The 17,146-nt window shown below is 65.7% G+C and overlaps 2 protein-coding genes across 2 annotated transcripts in view; one reads left to right on the top strand and one right to left on the bottom strand.

The window, feature by feature from the left end:
- The window catches only part of LOC123249262 (cytoplasmic dynein 1 intermediate chain 1-like), a 30,093-nt gene extending 23,974 nt beyond the window's left edge, over positions 1-6,119 (top strand). The window contains exons 8-9 of the mRNA XM_044678241.1: positions 270-467; positions 5,668-6,119. Of these exons, the coding sequence (XP_044534176.1) occupies positions 270-467; positions 5,668-5,778 (309 nt within the window). The 3' untranslated portion in view covers positions 5,779-6,119. The remainder of the gene's footprint in view (positions 1-269; positions 468-5,667) is intronic.
- Positions 6,120-9,072: 2,953 nt separating this feature from the next.
- SLC25A13 (solute carrier family 25 member 13) overlaps positions 9,073-17,146 on the bottom strand; it is a 48,691-nt gene continuing 40,617 nt past the window's right edge. Inside the window, exons 14-18 of the mRNA XM_044679741.1 lie at positions 15,067-15,207; positions 10,245-10,383; positions 9,611-9,769; positions 9,438-9,528; positions 9,073-9,345 (exon numbers count right to left, since the gene is read on the bottom strand). Of these exons, the coding sequence (XP_044535676.1) occupies positions 9,162-9,345; positions 9,438-9,528; positions 9,611-9,769; positions 10,245-10,383; positions 15,067-15,207 (714 nt within the window). The 3' untranslated portion in view covers positions 9,073-9,161. The remainder of the gene's footprint in view (positions 9,346-9,437; positions 9,529-9,610; positions 9,770-10,244; positions 10,384-15,066; positions 15,208-17,146) is intronic.

Consider the following 17,146-nt stretch of genomic DNA (forward strand, 5'->3'; position numbering starts at 1 on the left):
GTGTGTGCCCCCCCCCCCCCCCCGACCCCCCCAGGGCGGCCCTCCCTGGCCACATTCCGGGGCCCCTTCCTGGACGGCCACGGAGGAGAGGCAGAAGCGGCCGCCACCTTCTTCAGGGCTCCGGAGGGGGTTTGGCCCGAGCTTAGAACCTCGGCGAGGGGCAGGGGCTGGGCCTGGGCCTGGCCTGCTCTTCTGGGCTTTGGCCTCCCTCCCAGCACGCCAGGCTCTCCCCAACCGGCCTGAGGAGCATCCGTGGGAGGCCGGACTAGGCCTGGGCCTGGGGAACAGCCCTGGGCCCCCAGCCAGGCCCGGATCAGAACTTTGGCTTTCTTCTCCGGCAGGTCCCCACGGCCAGCGTGGCTGTGGAAGGGGCCTCGGCCCTCAACCGCGTCCGCTGGGCCCACACGGGCAAGGAGGTGGCCGTGGGGGATTCGGAAGGGCGCATCTGGGTCTATGACGTCGGAGAGGTAGGTGCGGCCTCCCTCTGCTCCCCGGCCTGCCAGGGGCTGGTGCCGTCCCCACTGACCTGTGGGTCACGAGTTCGAGCTCCCAGCTTCCCTGTTATTGTGCTGTCACTGGGCTGGGCCCGGCCTGCACTCCCCCTGGGCCCGGGCTCTAATTGGGGAGCTTAGTGCCGGGGCTCCTGGGGGGCCAAACTTTTGATGGGCGGCTCGGCTCGGCTCCGCTGGGCTCGGGGAAGCTGGGCCCTTTCTCGTTAGCCGTGCGGCCCTCGGCCTTCTCCAGGGTCTCTTTGTGACCGGGGTGGGGAGCACCCCAGGACACCCACAATTTTCTCCTTCACTGGGGGGGCTGTCTGTGGAAAGCCATGGGCGGGGGTCAGAAGCCTTGCCAGAGGGGTCACGGAGAGGGCAGTCAGGGTGTCCTTAGGGGAGGGTGTCTGAGGAGGGCCCTGACGGCAATGCGGGGGGGGGGGCATCCGCAGTGCAGAAAACCTTCTTCAGGCTGAGAAGCTTGTGGAGGGCAGGAAGAAGGCGGCTTTGGGGTCTCCCTACAGCGGAGTGGGCCGGTGGGCTCTCCAGGCGTGCTGGGCGACCCCTGTGGTGTCCGTGGCTCCCACCAGCCCAGCGGGCTCTTGGTGAGACTCTTGGGCCATGGCTCGGCCCAGGGGCAGCCAGGCAGCTGTTTCCTGGAGCTCTGGCCTCTGCCCAGAGCAGTGTGGATTAGGGCTGGGCCTGCCCAGTGCGCCCAGAGGCTCTGTTTGGCCTGAAAAGAAGGGCCTGGTGGAAGGAGGCTTCGGTGCACCTTGTGGTGGTCCCCCTAAGCTCCTCACCAACTTGGAGCAAGATGGCGCCCTCAGAACAGGAGCCGTCCTTGGGGGGCTGGGAGGCCCTTCCCAGGGAGCTGCCTGCCCCCTGCTGGGCGCCCCAGGCCCCCCGGGTTTAGGGGAGGGGGGTGGCCGGCAGCTCTCTCATCAGCCTGCCCCAACTGCCTGGGACGGAGAGCTGTGCTCGGGTGGGCCGGCCGGCCTGTTTCCTCTTAGGCAGCGTCCTTTCTGAAGCGCTGTGGCAGTCTCTGGACGGGCTGCTGTTGGCGTCTGCTGTCAGGACAGGACATGGAGAACTATCTGTGCCCCCCCCATCCACGCCACCCAGGATGCCAGGCAGTGGCCAGGCTGGTCGTCCTATTCCGGAAGCCCCCCGTCACGTGCCCTGAGGACCTGGGAGAGTTCTCGGTAAAGGGGGCCCGAGGGGCTGAGCAGGACACTCCTGGCCGGGTGCCCAGCACCTTCTGGTCCTGTTCTGGAAAGTGGCCCGGAGCTCCGGCCCAAATCTCCCAGCGTGCTTTGCAACAATCCTAGGCACCGAGGGGGCGCTCAGAGCCTAACTTTGGAGGGGGAGCACAACTGTACTAGGAGAGAATAGCCCCCCCCCCCAGCCGGTTCACTGTGGTCAAGACCCTGGCAAGGAAGGGGCTCGTTGGGCCCGGTCCGAGGACAAGAAGCAGCCCTCTGTGGCATGGGAGAGCCTGGCTTCCGCCTCGGGCCCCGGGCTTAGTCTGAAGTCTTTACGGGGGGCGGAAAAGTGGGGAAAGGCCACTCCACCGTGTTCCTGGAACAGGATGTTCTTGGGCGGATGCAGTGTAGACCAGACAGGCGAGCCGAGGGGAGGACTAAAGGGGGTTGGCTAAACCTCAGGCCCCCCGTTTGGGCTGCGCTGTGAGAAAAGCAGCTGCAACGATGGGATGTAGACCATCATGGAGGCTCCCCAAGAACGACAGCCCTGGGGGGAGCTCAGGGGGCGCCGAGCCAGGCCCAGAGGCGGGAGGCTAGCTGGGAGACCCTGAGCCAGTCCCTTCACCCCACGGGGCCCAGCCAGGACCGCTCTTGTGCCTCGGAGCCGATGCAGTGTTGATGCTAAGCCGGGAACAAAAACTAGCCTGGAGCCCCTCAGTGACCCCATTCACAGTGGCGCGGTGCCCCGTGTTACTTGGCAGACAAGCAGTTTGTGGGTCAGGGCGAGGAGGTGCGGCGTCAGGGCCTTCTCTGGGGAGGCCAGCCGAGCCGATGCCTCCAGCTCCGGCCTGGGCTTCCACCCAAATGTTTCGGGGGCAGAGCCCCGAGGCCTGACGGAGAGAGGGCGGGTGCCAGCCCTCGTCCGCTTCTGCCGCTGGGAGTCGGCCTTTGCGGTCCGCCTGCCTCTCAGCTCCCGGGAAGCTGGCCCAGAGTTCCCCGATCTCGAGCCTTGACTGGCTCGGGGGGCGGAGGAGCCATCGCCGGCGATTACACCGCGGAGGCTGGGACTCGGGCCGTGGCTGTGGGGTCCGTGTGGTCCACGCCGTGCAAACATGGGGACTTGACGGAGTTTGTTGGCCCTGCTTGCTCGGGGACGAGCCTCAGAGCGGCCACTGGGGCCTGGTCAGCCCTCCTCGGCCCTCCTCGGCTCCTGGGCCGCCCGCTCCTTTGCCCCGGGGCTCGCCCTCCTTTACCACAAAGGGCCGCCTCCTGGGGGGTTGGGGGGGCTCGAGCCAGCCCAGGAGTCTGAGATGGGGCGGTGCCCCCCTTCCCCCTTCCCCCCGGTTTAAAGTGTGTGTTTAGAGATTCCGAGAAGGAAACTGGGGCGACGGCTCCCTCGGGGAGAAGGGGATCCCCGAGGCTGGGCTCATCCCGAGGTTTGGGGTTTCTCTCCCCAATATGGGCTGGGAGTTCTTTAAGGAGAAAACTCAGTGCTGGGCTGGATGAAGGGCCTTCCCCGGCCGATAACATCTCGGCGCTCCGGGAGCCTCGCTGGGGGGCGCCCCGGCCCCCCCACAGCCGAGTGTTTCTCATTAGCCTGGGCGGCGGCGCTGCGGCCTCGCGAGCTTCGGTTTAGCTTTCGTGGATAAACAACGTTATCTCGTTAGCGAGGCCAGACGCTTCCTCTGGCTCGCCGAGGGGAGGGACGGCTTGATGCCGACCATCTGGGCCCGAGCGGCCGAGGGGTGGCCCGCGGGGCCCCCTCCGGATCGGGGCGGGGGGCCCCTGAAGTCTTCCACCGAGCGCGGGGCCAGGGGGGAGGCGGGCGCTCTGGGAGCCCCCCAGGGGGTGAGCCGCGAAGGCTGCCCAATTAGGCGCCATTTATAGTTTGCTTAGACGAGAGCTAATGAGCGCAGAGCGGGGGGCCGGGGGGGCGCTTGTCCTCTTTCCACATGGACTGAAAGCTCTTCGTGCCTCGTCACACCCGAGCAGAATCGGGGCCGATGAAGTGGGCCCAGCGTGTGGGCTCTGCCGGGCTCAGCCCAGGGTGCTGCGTCACTGCGGCGTCCAGAGTGCCCGGTCCAGGCTGGCCGCCCCAAGGGGTCGGGGAGGGGGAAAAGAGCGCCCGCCCTGGTCCTCAGGAGCACCACGAGCCTTCCTGGGCATCCCCGGCCTCCTCTGCTGCTCTGAGTGGGGCACCCTCTGAGCTTGGGCATCGGAGCCGCATGGGCGCCGGGCACTGAGGGGGGCCCAGGGAGCTCTGACACAAGCCGGGGGCCCGAAGCTACGCCGAGTGTGTGTGTGGGGGGCGAGCCGAGCCCCTTTCCCTGGGCCTGTCTAGCTGGGAAAGCTGCCCAAAGGCTTTTCCTGTCTCGGGTGAAGCAGGCGCCGGTGCCCATCCCTCCCTCCCTCTCGGCCCCCGGCTCCCCAGGAGGAGGCTGTGAGTGCGTGGACGCGGGCACACACGTGTACATCTGGCTGGGTCGGCCCTGTCTGCCTGTGCACACGTGTTTGCATGTTCCCGGGCACACATCCACGGACAGTAGAGGCACGCAGACACCGGCCTAGCCCTGACTGCACAGGAGCAGAGCGGCGTCTCCCCGAGGACCGAGCGCCCTGGCCTGGTCACCAACATGGCCTCCTCCGAGCCCTGAGCCTGGGATCCCAGCAGCTCTGGATTGTGGAGGAGAGAAGAGGGAGAGAGCCAAGGAGGGACGAAGAAAGGGGGGAAGAGGAGGAGGAAGAGGAGAAAGAAGAGGAAGAAGAAGGGGGGGAGAAAGGAGGAGGAGGAGGAGGAGGAAGAAGAGGGGGAGGAAGAGGAGAAAGGAGGAGGAGGAGGAAGAGGAGGAAGAAGAGGAGGGTGCAATCACTCCCACGTCTCTCATCTCTCGTGGCCTTCCTTGGCTTGGAGGTGGGCTGGCCCGGCGGCTTGGGAAGGCGGGCAGAAGCCACCCTGATCACGGAGCAGCCGCCTCTGCCTGCCCTGCTTCGGGCCTCCCTCTCCTCCCTCCCACAAGCCCTCGGCCGCCATCTTTCTGTCTTCTTCCCAGCCCTCGGGGGTCCCTTTTGGGCAGCTGGCCGGTGCCCTTCCCGGCCCTTTGAGGCTGGGGGTTTGCCAGCAGCCAGGAGGCACCCCTTTTGCCGTGTCTCAGGCCTGGCTCGCCTCCGCTCCCCGCTCGGCAGGAAGAAGGGCCTTCTCTGTGTGGGGGGTCCCTCCGGCCGGGGCATTCTGGGACTCAGCAGCCCTGTGGAAGGAAATGGCAGGAGACGAGCTGCCTTCCCCCCCCCCCCCACTACCCGGGGGCTGGGCTCCTGCCTGGCATCGGGGAGCCGCCGGGCTGCCGCGTGTCCTCCTGGAGGGGCCCGATGATGGGGCACCCGCTGGCCGCTCACCACCGACGTTTTCCCTTCTGAAATGGAAATCTGTTGGCTGTCGGGAACGCCGTCCCCCTCGAGGCCTCGCCAGGACTCTGGAGGGGGTGCCGGGCCCTCGGACATGGGCAGAAGGTGGCTGGAGGTGCAGCGCTTAGTGAGAGCCCAGTCCAGCCTGTGTGACCCTGGGCAAGTCACTTAGCCTCCCTGCCTGGTTTCCTCGTCTGTAGTGTGGAAAGCCCGAGGGGTGCCACCACAGAGAGAGCACTTGGAGGTCTGTGAGCAAAGCCTGTAGAGGCGCCGCGCGGGCCTGGGCTCTCCTTTCGCCCGGCGCTCGCTTGATCTCTGGCCGCCGTTCCTTTGGGGATTCGATCTCGGGACAGACCCGGCCCTGAGGCGGCCCGAGTTTGCCTTCGTGTCTGTCCGTCTGTCTCTGTCCCCTCCCGAGCTGCACTGAGGCTGCGCCTGTGGGCCGGGTGCGAGGCTCGGGCGTGAGGAGGCCGAAGGGCCTGTCCGGAGCGAGCTTCCTTGCCAGGGCGTGCTGGGGGGCTCTGCCGGGGGGCCACTGGGGGACTCACGGACTCTCCACTTTGGTTTTGCAGCTCGCCGTTCCCCACAATGACGAATGGAGCCGCTTCGCTCGGACCCTGGTGGAGATCCGGGCGAACCGGGCCGACAGCGAGGAGGAGGGCAGCGCGGAGCTGGCCGCCTAGCGCAGCCGCCCTGGTCCTGGCCGGGCCTCCCCGTGTCCCGAGGCTTCCCGCACTCCCGCGTTCCCGCCAGCGCCTGGCCGCCCTCCCTGCGGGCCCCACGTACCCCGCTTCTGCCCCAAAGTCCGGCCTTCCCGGCTTTCCCGGCTCGGAGCCCCCCGGCCGTAGCCACGGCGCGGTCAGGGCTGCGGCGCAACCCGAAGCACGAGCCCGGCCCGTGGCTGTCCGACTGGCGATCCAGGAGGGCCCGGCCCGGCCCGTGTGTCAGGCCGTCCGGGTGGAGCATGCACGTAGGCCTGAGCCGCTGGTTCCTGACCGTGACCCGGAAGTGCCAATAAAATGGACAAAAGCAGTTCTGTGGCTTCAGTGTGTCTGCTTTGGGGGGGTTGGGGGGGGCAGGCAAAGCATCATCACACTCCTCACCCCACCCCCATCCTGTGCCCTCCCCCCTCCGGTAGGCCTTGGGGGGGTCGGAGACGCTGGTGGTCTAGTCTTGGCTGGGCTACGTGCGAGAACCTCCCCCCCCCCCCGCATCAAATGGGGTCCCCTTGCTGGGAACACCCCACATGCCCCGAGATCCACACCTGCCCTGGGCCTACGCTAACAGGCCCTGGGGGGCAGGCGGGGCTCCCCTCCTGCAACGCCCAAACAGCATCTCTGGCCCACTCTGAGCCCCCCACAACACCCCCTTCCCCCAGGCTGCCACTGCACGGGGCCACGGCCGGCGGGCTCCCAGCGCCCCAGCACGATGGCACACGGGGAATGGGGAGGGGCAGGGAGGGGGCGCCGGCCCAACCCAGAAGAGCTCCAAGGCCGGGTCACCCAGCTTGGAAGCCAGGACGTCCCGTCCCCAGGCCTGGCTCTCCACCCACCTCACTGTCCGGCAATGGCCAGGTGCCCCTCCCGGGTGGCCCCGGCGTGTCCTGTCCACACGTGGGCACTCACAGGCAAGGACAGCCTCCATGAGAGCGTCTGCGGCCACGTCGGCCCCGTGGGGCGGGCCCAGCATCACGGGGGGGCCACGGACCCTCCGAGCGTGTGGATGGGACCTTCAGCCACAAACAACAGTCAGAAATCGCCTGCTCTGGGCTGGCCGTGGCGAGCAGCTTACCCGGGAGGGGTTGGGGGCGGGGCGCAAAGGCCGGACCCCTCCCATTTGCATGGCTGCCTTGTTTTTAAGAACAATTTTTAGTTTCAAGTCTCCCCTTCAGGCCAATAGAAACGAAATGAGGCTGTGTACAGCCCCCCACAAGCCCCTCACCGTCTGCCCTGGCCCTTCTCGTCAGACTTGTCAGGTTCCACTCAGCTGCCAGCCCCCCCTCCTGTGAGCACCTTGGCCTTGGCCTGGCACCCTGTCCTGGGTTCTCTCCCTTGTTGGGGCGACACGATGGGCAGAGCGGGGCCCCAGGGCACACAGAACAGGCTCCGTCCCAAATAGCTTTTTGGAATGGCTGGCTGGGTTTGGTGTGCAGCTCCACCAACAATGCATGGGTGCGCGAGGCCACTGGGCGGCACCGCAGATAGAGCCGGGCCTGAAGCCAGGAAGTCCCATGTGCCAGTCCAGCATCGGGTCCCTCCTCGTGGCGTGGCCCTGGGCAGGCCACCTAACGGCTGAGCCTCAGCTTTCCAATCCGTAAAACGGGGACCATAATAGCGCTTCCACCTTCCAGGCTTGTTCTGAGGATCCAGCGAAGTCTTGGCCAAGGGCTCGGCCCAGCTCTGGGTCCTGACCTAGAGTTGATGCTTCTTTCCCCCTTTTGCCTGCTCCCACAGCTGCTTCTTCCTGTGGTTGCTGAAAGCTGGGCTTTTCCCCTTCCTCCCCAGCTCCGATGGGGGGCGGCTCTCGGGGGCCTTCTAGGGCTCTAAGCCGGTCCACAGGACGTGCTTGAGATGCTCCGTCTGGTGGCAGAGCCTCGAAGGACAGACGGGCCTGCTGGGGCTGCTGACTTCTGATAGCCGCTCCAGACTGGGCCGTGGCCGTCTGAGACTGCACGGAGGCTTGGAAGGACTCGCACCCGGGGCCCATCTAGCTTGAGGGGCCCCGGCCGGCAGGGTCCCATTTCACCCCCAAAGCTCCCTGTGGCAGCTCGAGGAGGAAGGCCCAGGCCGAAGGCTTCCCCATCCCCGGGAGGTTGGTGCCGAGGTGCTTGGGCACGGCCGCTGGCCGGAGGGGCCCCTGCCCGGCTCTGTCCAAGCAGGGACTGTCCCTACGCTGGCCCCACGCTCCAGGCCCATCAGGCCGCGTCCACTGACCGCCTCCCCGGCCCTCCTGTAAGGGTGGAATTGGGGGTAGATGGAGGATCACGAAGCACACCTGGGAAGTTCCGTCTGGAGGGGCCCGTGACGGGGGAGCTCGTGGAAGCTCTTTCTGGGGGGTCGGAGGGGCTGCAGGAGGCGACAGCAGCTCATTCTCCAGACCTTCAGGGCCAGCCAAGAGGAACCTGGGCCGGGGGCTACTGCAGGGCCGCAGTGCCTGGACTCCAGAGCAGCGGCCCCGGCGGGGGCCTTTCCTTTCTGTCGCTCCTGGTTCGTAGCCAGTGACGGAGGGAGGGAGGGGAGAGCCCGTGCTCTCTGGGGCGTCTTCCCTGCTAGGGTGGGTCCCCTTTGCCCTCCTACCTCTGGGAACCCCTAAATGCCCTTTCTTGGCCCCCGACATCTCCTCCTCCTTTATTGGTGGTCGTTTGGCCGTTGCCTGGAGGGGGAGGACAAACACGAGCTCCGTTTGGAGGAGAAATCGGGCTCGGGGGGGCTCGTCCCAAGATGGGCGGCCCGGAAGGGGGGACCCCGACCATCAGGGTCTCAACGGACCCCCGTCATGTGCCAACATCCCCCCCAGAGAACTGTGGGGGTGAGGAGGTAGCGCTCAAGCGGGGAGTCCCGAAAACGCCCCAGCCTCAGCCCTACTCGCCCTCACCCCCCGGGGCGCCCCCGGCCCCCTCCCCCAGCCAAAGCAGAGTCGCACCCCGAAGGCTGTTAAAAGGGTTTATTCGTGTCTCCAGAATAAATACGCGGCCCCAGAGGCGCGCCGAGGCCCCGGAGTCGGAGAGCGCCTTCGACATGATTGAGGTTCAGGGAGTTCAAAGAGGAAGGAGGCGGCCGCGCGAGGCCTTCTGTCCAGCCACACTCTGCCGGGGCCCACCGGGAACACCGACCCCGGCCCCCCCCCCGGGGCCCCTCGGGCCGCGCCCGCCTCGCTCCGGCCCCTCCGAGCCCAGCGGATGAACCGGCAGCAGGAATTTCAACGTGATCTGGGTAAGGAAGGCCAAGCCCGAGTGATTCGACATGGTCGTCGTCATGATAAAACCCTCAACGGAGACTGGAAGGAGACAGGAGGGGGGCCGGCTCCGGGCCTGCTCGGGCTCCCCGGCTCCCCCGAAGCCCGGACCCTAAGGCTCGTCCAGGGCGCAGGGGCCGGGGAGGGCCGGCTTGAACCGAGGCAGGTAAAGGCCGAACTTGTTTTCGATCCCAGCAAACATGGTCGCCGCCAAGCTGTAGCCCCCGATGTGGTCGGGGTTGGGCCCGGGCTGGCTGGGCCCCGGGAGCGCCACGGGCTCCGGTTCTGGGGCTTTTCTGAAAGGCAAGAGCCGCGGTGAGCCTGGCGCTCCGGGGGGACCCGAGAGGCTCTGCCGGCACCCCTTGCCCCCCGGGGGCGCCGTACTCACTCGCCCCCAAAATCCACGGAGAACCAGCGCTGCAGGAGCTCGTAGGTCAGCAGCGTCACCCCGAACTGGGGGGACGAGCGGAACATCCGGGCTGGGGGAGAGAAGGGACAGCGAGGTGAGGGCGGCCTCCCCGCCCGGGGCACCCCTCTGCCCTCCCCCTGCCCGCGCCGTACCCCCTGTGCCCTTCCACAGGGCCCTCTGGCCCTCCTCGCGGACGATCTTGTAGAAGCAGTCCAGCACGCCGCTGTACGTGGTCTGGCCGGTCCTGGCCGCCACCTGCAGCCGGGTCTTGATCACGTCGGCCGGAGTCACCAGCGAGGCGGCCGGCACACCTGCGGGATGGGGGGGGGCCCAGCTCACACCTCGCTCCGCTGACGAGGCGGCCGTCTCCCGGGCCGGCCCCCCCCCCCCCCCCGGCCTGCTCTCTTCTGGCTCTCCTTCAGAACCAGGCCCAGACCGGGCTTGTTTCCTAAGATGCGCCTCCAAGTTCCGTCCCTCCGTCCGTCTGTCGGTCCGTCCGGGCGCCCTGAAATCGTGAGCGCCGCCCCCGGGCGCCGTGTCCCAGAGGAGCTGCCGCCCCTCCCCAGAGATGGGGCCAAGAAGCCCGTCCGTCCGTCCGTCTGTCTGTCCCGGGGGAGGAGCTCTGCGGCACCCCCCCAGGCCCTGCGACGGCCAACACCCCACGGAGGGAGGCGGGGACCTCCTGGCGCCCCTCCTCCGCACGCCCGGCACCTGCACTCGCACTCGCCCCCCAGGAGGCAGAGCACGTTAGGCGGCACCCCTGGCCGCACCCTCCCGGGCACTTACCGGCGATGGCCCCCGCGAGGAGGAGGCTGCCGGGGCTGATGCGCCCGTCCTCCTTGGTGAAGCTCGCCTTCAGGTGCGCGTAGCAGGGGAAGTAGATGGCGGAGAAGGGGATGTCGCGGAGGAAGCACGCTTTGGCCCCCTGCAAGTGGAAGACACGAGCGAGCCGGTCGGGCTGCCGCCTGCGAGAGCCGCTGGGGCTGAGCTCGGGCGTCGTCGGGGCCGGGCCGGCCGGCAGCCTCCCACATGGAAGGCCGGGAAGCCTCGAATGCCATCTTAGACGTGGCCGAGGGCCTGCACGAGGCGGGCTCGGGCGCAAACCGCCCCCCTGCGGCTCCATCCCTCGGGGAGAGCAGGCGGGAGAGCGCCGGAGCGGCTGGAGGAGAGGCGGCGGCTCTGGAGCGTCAGGAAGGGGCTGGCCCGGGGCGGGCAGCGCCCGAGACCCCAGCCCGGCCCCTGCGAGCGCTCGGCGTGGCCAGGCTCCGTCCGTCTGGGCTCGTGTGTCATGCGGGCGTTCCACGCTATTTAGCGCTTCAGTAACAGCGTGTAAGCGAGCCACGCGAGCGCTTAACAGACCAAGCAGGGAAATGAACGTGGGCGGCTCGTCCTCGGGCGGCCACGCGTGTCCCAGGGCTCCTCCCTCCCCCCACAGGCGCTCTGCTGCCCAGCCTCCGGGGGGCGCACGGTGCAGAGCCCTTTCCCGAGGGGCCGCGCGTGACCGTCCGCCTCCTGGTCACCCTGCGGGCACGCCAGGGCCGCCTCCCTCGGCCTGGGCCTCTCTCCGGCTGACCCGGGCCGAGGGGGAGTGAAAGGCACCCCCGGTGCGGGAGGCCCCGCCATGCCGAGGGGAGCTGGGCCGGCCACCCCGTCTTCCTCCCGTGTCCTTCCCCTCCGGAAGCAGGGAAAGGCCCCCGGCCCGCAGGACGGGCTGCCCGGCCTCCCCGGCGAGGAGGCCCAGAGAGCTGCCATCCACCCCCGCCCCCATCTGTCCGTCCGTCCGTCCGTCCGTCCGTCCCGCCCGGGCAGCAGCAGACAAACAAAGTAGCGGCTTCCCGGCAGGCCAGCGAGAGGGTAATTAAGCTCACAAAGGCACCTCTGTGTCGGCCGGGCGCGAGGAGCCAGCCGGTCTGGGAGTCGGAGGCTCGGGCCGGCCTCCTCCGGTGAATGCGCATTGTCTGGCTGGGGAACGGTGCCAGGCCGGGCCCAGGCCGTGGCCTGCCTTGTCTGCCCAGGTGATTGAAGGGCGTCCTCGGGCCGGCCCGGACCCCCGCCTCCCAGGTGCAGGATTTATTGGGCGCAGGTAATTGTTAGTTTGCTCCGGAGCTCCACACAATAGGCAGCAGGCCCTGCCCGGGCCCTCCACATTCTTCTGCCTTTTTCCAAGTGATTAACCCTGGGCTCCGGGGCGGGGGCGGGGCGGGGGGGCTCCCTCGGCCCCCCTCCTGGCCAAGAGCGGCCCGAGAGACGCCGGGAGCCCAGGCACGCAAGGATGCCTCAGGAGAATGTTTCTCTCCCGTCCTGGGCCCTTGGGTTCCCGCGATGCCAGGCATGTGTGTGTGTGTGTGTGTGTGTGTGTGGGCACTTAGAGCAGAGCCCGCTGGGAGCTCACCCAAGGGGGCTGCACAGCCAGGCTGGGGCTCCTCCTTCCTGGCTTCACGGCCCTTTCCGTGGGGCCTGGAGGGCGCCCTGGTGCTGAGCCCGGTGCGGGGCCTGGCCTCCTCCCAGGGGCTGCTGCCTGAGCAGTGGAGCCCCTCATTCTGAGCTCCACCCACCCGTGACTCGGGGCCACAGGCAGGAGGCGAGCCGGAAAGCAAACGTCGAGGGAGAGCCTGAAAGGTGGGGACAGGAAGAGCCTGTGTGTGCGGTTCCGGGAGGTGGAGGCGAGCGCTGAGGAAGGAGCGGAACACGACCACCGTTCCTAGAACAGTGACAAAAACCAGGAGTCCGGAGGGCCCAGGAAAAGCCCCAGCTCTGGGGCCAATCTGCATCTCAGCAAGAGTCCAAGGGAGCCCCCGACGCTCCCAATCGGGGGGGGGCCGCAGCACAGGGGCTTCTGAGCGCCCTGAACCGAAGAGCGGCCAGAGGAGAAAAAGGAGCGCGACCCCCAGGCAACGGGAGCCCCATGGGCTGAAGGGCCCCCTGGTGTTCAATGAGAAAAGTAGGGCCACCTGGGGGACGGGTGAAAAGGCGGGGAGGGCTGCCGTGGCTGGGAATGCTTCCCGAATGAGGCACGCTGGGAGCACCCCAGGCCCGGGGAGGAGGGGAATGACTGACGGAGTGCCGGGAAGCCAAAGGGGGAGGAGGAAACCGCTGAGTGCCCCCTCCAGGCGAGACAGCGCAAGGTACAAGGAGAAGAATGATGGGGCACGAGTGGCGCGTTTTGCTCCCCAGAGTGGACGGAAGCATCTCTGAGCTGTGGCAGCACGAAACCTCTGCGAGGCTGGCGCCCAGGTGGCTTCCGTAACTTGCGGCGGGGCGTGCTGTGCTAGCGGGGGGCAAACTTAAGGAGGGAAGTGAGGCTACTGGAGCCACAGGCCAACAGGAAAGGCAAGAAGAAGAGATGGGAACCTCCCCAATCCCCGGCCCCCCCCCTACACCTGGGCCTCCACCCATCTATCTGCCCCCTCCTTCTCCACCTCCCCAGCCTGGCCTGGTCCCTTTGCCCAAACCGTCCCACAACTCCCCAGAGACTCCCTGAAGGGCAGGTCTGACCGTGTGGCTGCCACTCCTACGTGGAGCTGTCCCAGGCCTCACAGCCCCTCTTATTAGCCCCTCTTATTAGCCATGGCGCCCCCACACCATTCTTCCCTCCCTTTAGCTCTTTGTGCCCAAAGCCTCCACAAAGCTGTACCGATCCCTGCAGAGGCTCGCTCTTCCCTCCCCCTCTGTAACTGTATTCCTTTGATATACATTGTATCCATCTTGTTGTATACACTGTAGCTACCAGAGAGACTGTCCTCCTCTTTGTAACAATGTATTCATTTTCTGCACTTAGATGCCTTGTTTCTGTGTACCCGCAGCATCCCCTGCTTCTAAGGCCCTCTCACCTGGCACAGTTCCTGGCCCCACGTCAGGGGTATCCTGATACTATGAACCCACAGAGCTCTCGAGCTGGCCGAGGGGGGCCGTGTCTACTGGAGCTCCACAGAGGGGCAAGCGCACACCAAGAAGGCAGGGCGCGGACGGCACCCTGGATGGCGTTCGGCACACAGAACGCTTTGGGGCTCCCCGGCCAAGGCTTTCCCTGAAGCTGTAAATAAGCCTGAGAGAGCAGCGGCAGAAAAGGTCCCTCCAGAGCTCCGGGAGCCGAGCAGTAACACAAATCCCCCCCCGAGTTCCTGGGTCACGGGTGGCTTAAGACACAAATCCAAAAGAAGAGAACGACTCCCCTAAAAGCAGAACCTCCAAAAAGCGCACCAAAGGAACAAGAGCTCTGCCAGAAAGAGAACCAGCAGCCTGGCACAAGAGGCAGGACCCAAAAGGAGGCAACAAGGAATGGTCGGACCTGCTCCTCCTGTCTCCAGGCCCGGTGCTCTAGCCACTGTGCCGCCTCCCCGGCTGCCCCTCTACTCCCTATCCTGTGGGCAGACTCTTAGCTGGAAGGGCTGCCTGCCTGCCTGCCTGCCTGCCTCTCCAGACTCTCCCCATTCGCACTCATCCTGGCCTTCCTAAAGGCAGCTGCTCCCCGGCTGCCCCTGGCCTCCAGGATCAGAGACACACCTCGGGCAGGCGGGCTGCCAGTCTGGCGCACTGTGTAATCCGGGGACATTTCCTCTGGCCGTGCTGGGCCGGGGGCTCTCTGCCTCTGGCTTCCTTCAAGGCTCTCCTGGATCTTCGTGGCCCCCCAGGGCGTGGACTGCCTTTGGCTTGGCTTTGCGTTCCCAGAGCTTGGCACAGGGCCTGGCACAGAGGATGTGCTTCCCAAGGGTTCACTGACCTATTGCCAGTGGAGGTGGGAGGGAGAGCAGCGCCTGTCCAGCACTCTGCAGGGAGCCCCGGGTCTGAGGGAGAGGCTCGAATGTTCCCCAGGCTCGCCAATGACCCCCTCAGTGACCGGGGCGACTTGATCCCCCTTTTCAGGATGCCCCGGTGACCCCCCCCCCCATGCCCAGCACTGGGCCCAGGGGAGGCAAGAAGGCCAACTCCCAAGGTCTTCCCCCTCGAGTATCGACGTGCCGGATACATCCTAAGGAGGGGGGTGTCCCTCGGGCTGGGGATCTTCTAGGGGGCGAGGGGGGGCCCTTCTGTCTCATGACACCAGGCAAACTCTGCCAAAGGACAAGAGCCCCCAGGACTGGGGGGTGGAGGTGGTCATCCCCTAAAGACTCAGAGAACTCCTAGCTGTGTGACCCTGGGCAAGTCGCTTGTCCCCCACTGCCTCCTCCTTCCTGCCCTCCTGCCTGTTCTAAGACAGACGGTGAGGCCCTCACTCCCTAGCCCCTGTGGCTCCCGTGGCTTAGAGCCGACGAGCGAGACGGAAGGTTAACCGGCCAAGCCCCACCAAAGTGCCAGGTCCGCTTGGCGAGGGGAGTGAAGGATCCACACAGGCTAACGTCTTGGGGCCTCTTAACACGACACCCACCCAACCCAGGGACTGGGGGGCCCCTGGATGCCGGAGCGCAATGTGGTCGGAGAGAACAACTTGTAAGGGGGAAGGGAAGATGCATTTACTGAGCACCTACTGTGTGCCAAGACCCTGGAAGTGGGTGCCATGATGATCGCCATTTCACAGATGAGGAGCCTGAGGCTGGATCCGAACTCCTGCCCCCCAACCCCCCATGTCCCGTGGCTGCTAGGAGCCAAGGGACGCTCCTGAGAAAGTTACCTTGTAGATCCCGAAGAAGCCCAGGTCTCGGAGCACGGACAAAGCGCTGACGCGGGGGCCTGTGGTGATCTCTCCGGCCACCTGTAAGCGGATCTTCACGATCTCCAAAGGGTTGGTGAAAATCACCTGGGAGCCTCCGGCCTGGAAGGCAGAGAGGGAGATGGTGAGAGGAGAGGCCCGCGGAGAAAGGCCGGGCGGCGGGGGGGGTTTGTGCTGTATGGATAAAGCGACCGGAGAAGGGAGGGAGCAGTACCAAGGGGAGGTCTGGCAGACCAGGTAGGGGGCACAGCCTTGGCAAGAGTTTGGTGGCTTGCCATGCTCTTGGCTCCTTTTCCTGAAGTTCAACCGCAAGCCCAAGCGGCAGGTGCGAGGAGAACCCCCTCCCTTGTGAGATCTGAGTAGCACAACCATCCGATGCCACCCGGCATCAGAGAAGGAGCCGCCACCGCCACTGTCACTTCCCCAAGGAGGGTGCCCGTGCCCTATTCGTAGCATGGCAGGAATCACGACTGCAGATCAACACAGACTGAAATCTAACTCCTCCAGCCTTCCGATGGCTCCAGACACATGGAGGGGGGCCCAGCCTCTCTGGGGGGTTCAATTCGCCCAGTCCAGCTGCTCCAGGGCTCCCCGGGAGCGCCAGAGCCTGTCCGATTCTGCCTCAGTTCCTTCACCCCTTCTTGTCTTCCTCCCCCACTGTGTGGCCGGTGATCTCCTGGTCCGCCCCCTCAGGCCGTCCTGGAGCTCCCACGCGCCCCTCAGAGGACGTCCTTTCCCTGAAGCTGGGCAAGGCCGGGAAGGGCACCCAAGTGAACGAGGCGAGCTCAGTTCCTGTCCTGGCGAAGACTCTCTCCCCGGTTGCCTTTGGTTACAGGGAAGGTCAAAGGAGAGAAAATGGCGGGAGGGGCCCCTCTGCTTCTGATCCCCCGAGGGAAGGCGTCAGCCAGCAACGCCGCTCTGGGTGAGGTGCGGCCACTTCCAAGGGCCGATGCTTCCTGGGAGAATCGTTTAGGGCTCTGCCGTTCTCCAGGCGGCTCGGAAGGCACAGGCCTGGTTGGTTCCAAGTAGACACCCACACTGGGTACCGGGCAACCGCCCCGCGGGGAAGCCCACCCCCCTTCTCAAGCAGGGGTCCCTGGGCAAACCTGAGCTGCCGACAGCCTGGGGGGTTCCGGAGAGGCGAGGCGTTTCCCACCGCTTCAGATGGTGGCAAAAGGACAAAATCGGTTCCAAAGAGCCGCAGGAAAGCGAAAGGAGCAGAAGGGAAGAGGGTGGCCTCCCCGCCCAAGACAGACGTAGCCGGGGCCCAGAACACACACAAGCGGCACAGAACGGGAGACTCCGAGGCACCAGCTGAACAAAGATGCCTATCATGGGATGAGTGATCCGGGCATTCTCGCTCCCTTAAGACTGACCTTTAGACGGCCCCCCCCTTGTCGAGATCAAAGCCAATTCAAGATGGCAGCCGCCTGACAGGCACCCCCATTGTGTCTGGTGGGGAGACAGCGTTCACTGAGATTCTGGCTCAGTCTTCTCCCATGAACACGCATGGAAAGGATGCCCAACGCAGCACGTGCTGTGAGCAGTCCATCGTGTTTCCACGTAGGGAAACCTGTTCCTCTGTCTATAGTATAGTGTAAGGTCCATCCTGGGCTTCCTGGTCCCTTACTGGCTATGTGCCAGGCACTGCACTACATGCTTTGGGGGCATTATTTCATTTGATCCTGCAGCAACTGTGGGAAGTACGTGCTATTGGTAGCACCATTTTACAGCTGAGGAAACTGAGGCTCACAGGGAAGAAGTGATTTACCCAGGGTCACGTAGCTAGTAAGTATGAGGCAGGATTTGAACTCAGGTCTTCTCAACTCCAGGCCCAGTGCTGTATCTCTGTGATAATGAAATTAAATCTACCCTGCCCATCCTTAATCTAATTACCAAAGGTGAGAACATCCCCACTTAATTCACAAGTTGGGAGGTCTGTGACCCACGTGTGCTAGAGTGAGTGACAATCAGAATTGACTGACTGCCTCCTGGGCAGTCCTAAGAAAAGCGTCTGTTGTGATTGGACACGTAAACCAAG

This window comes from Gracilinanus agilis, chromosome 5 (assembly GCF_016433145.1).
Source record: "Gracilinanus agilis isolate LMUSP501 chromosome 5, AgileGrace, whole genome shotgun sequence".
Lineage (NCBI taxonomy): Eukaryota > Metazoa > Chordata > Mammalia > Didelphimorphia > Didelphidae > Gracilinanus > Gracilinanus agilis.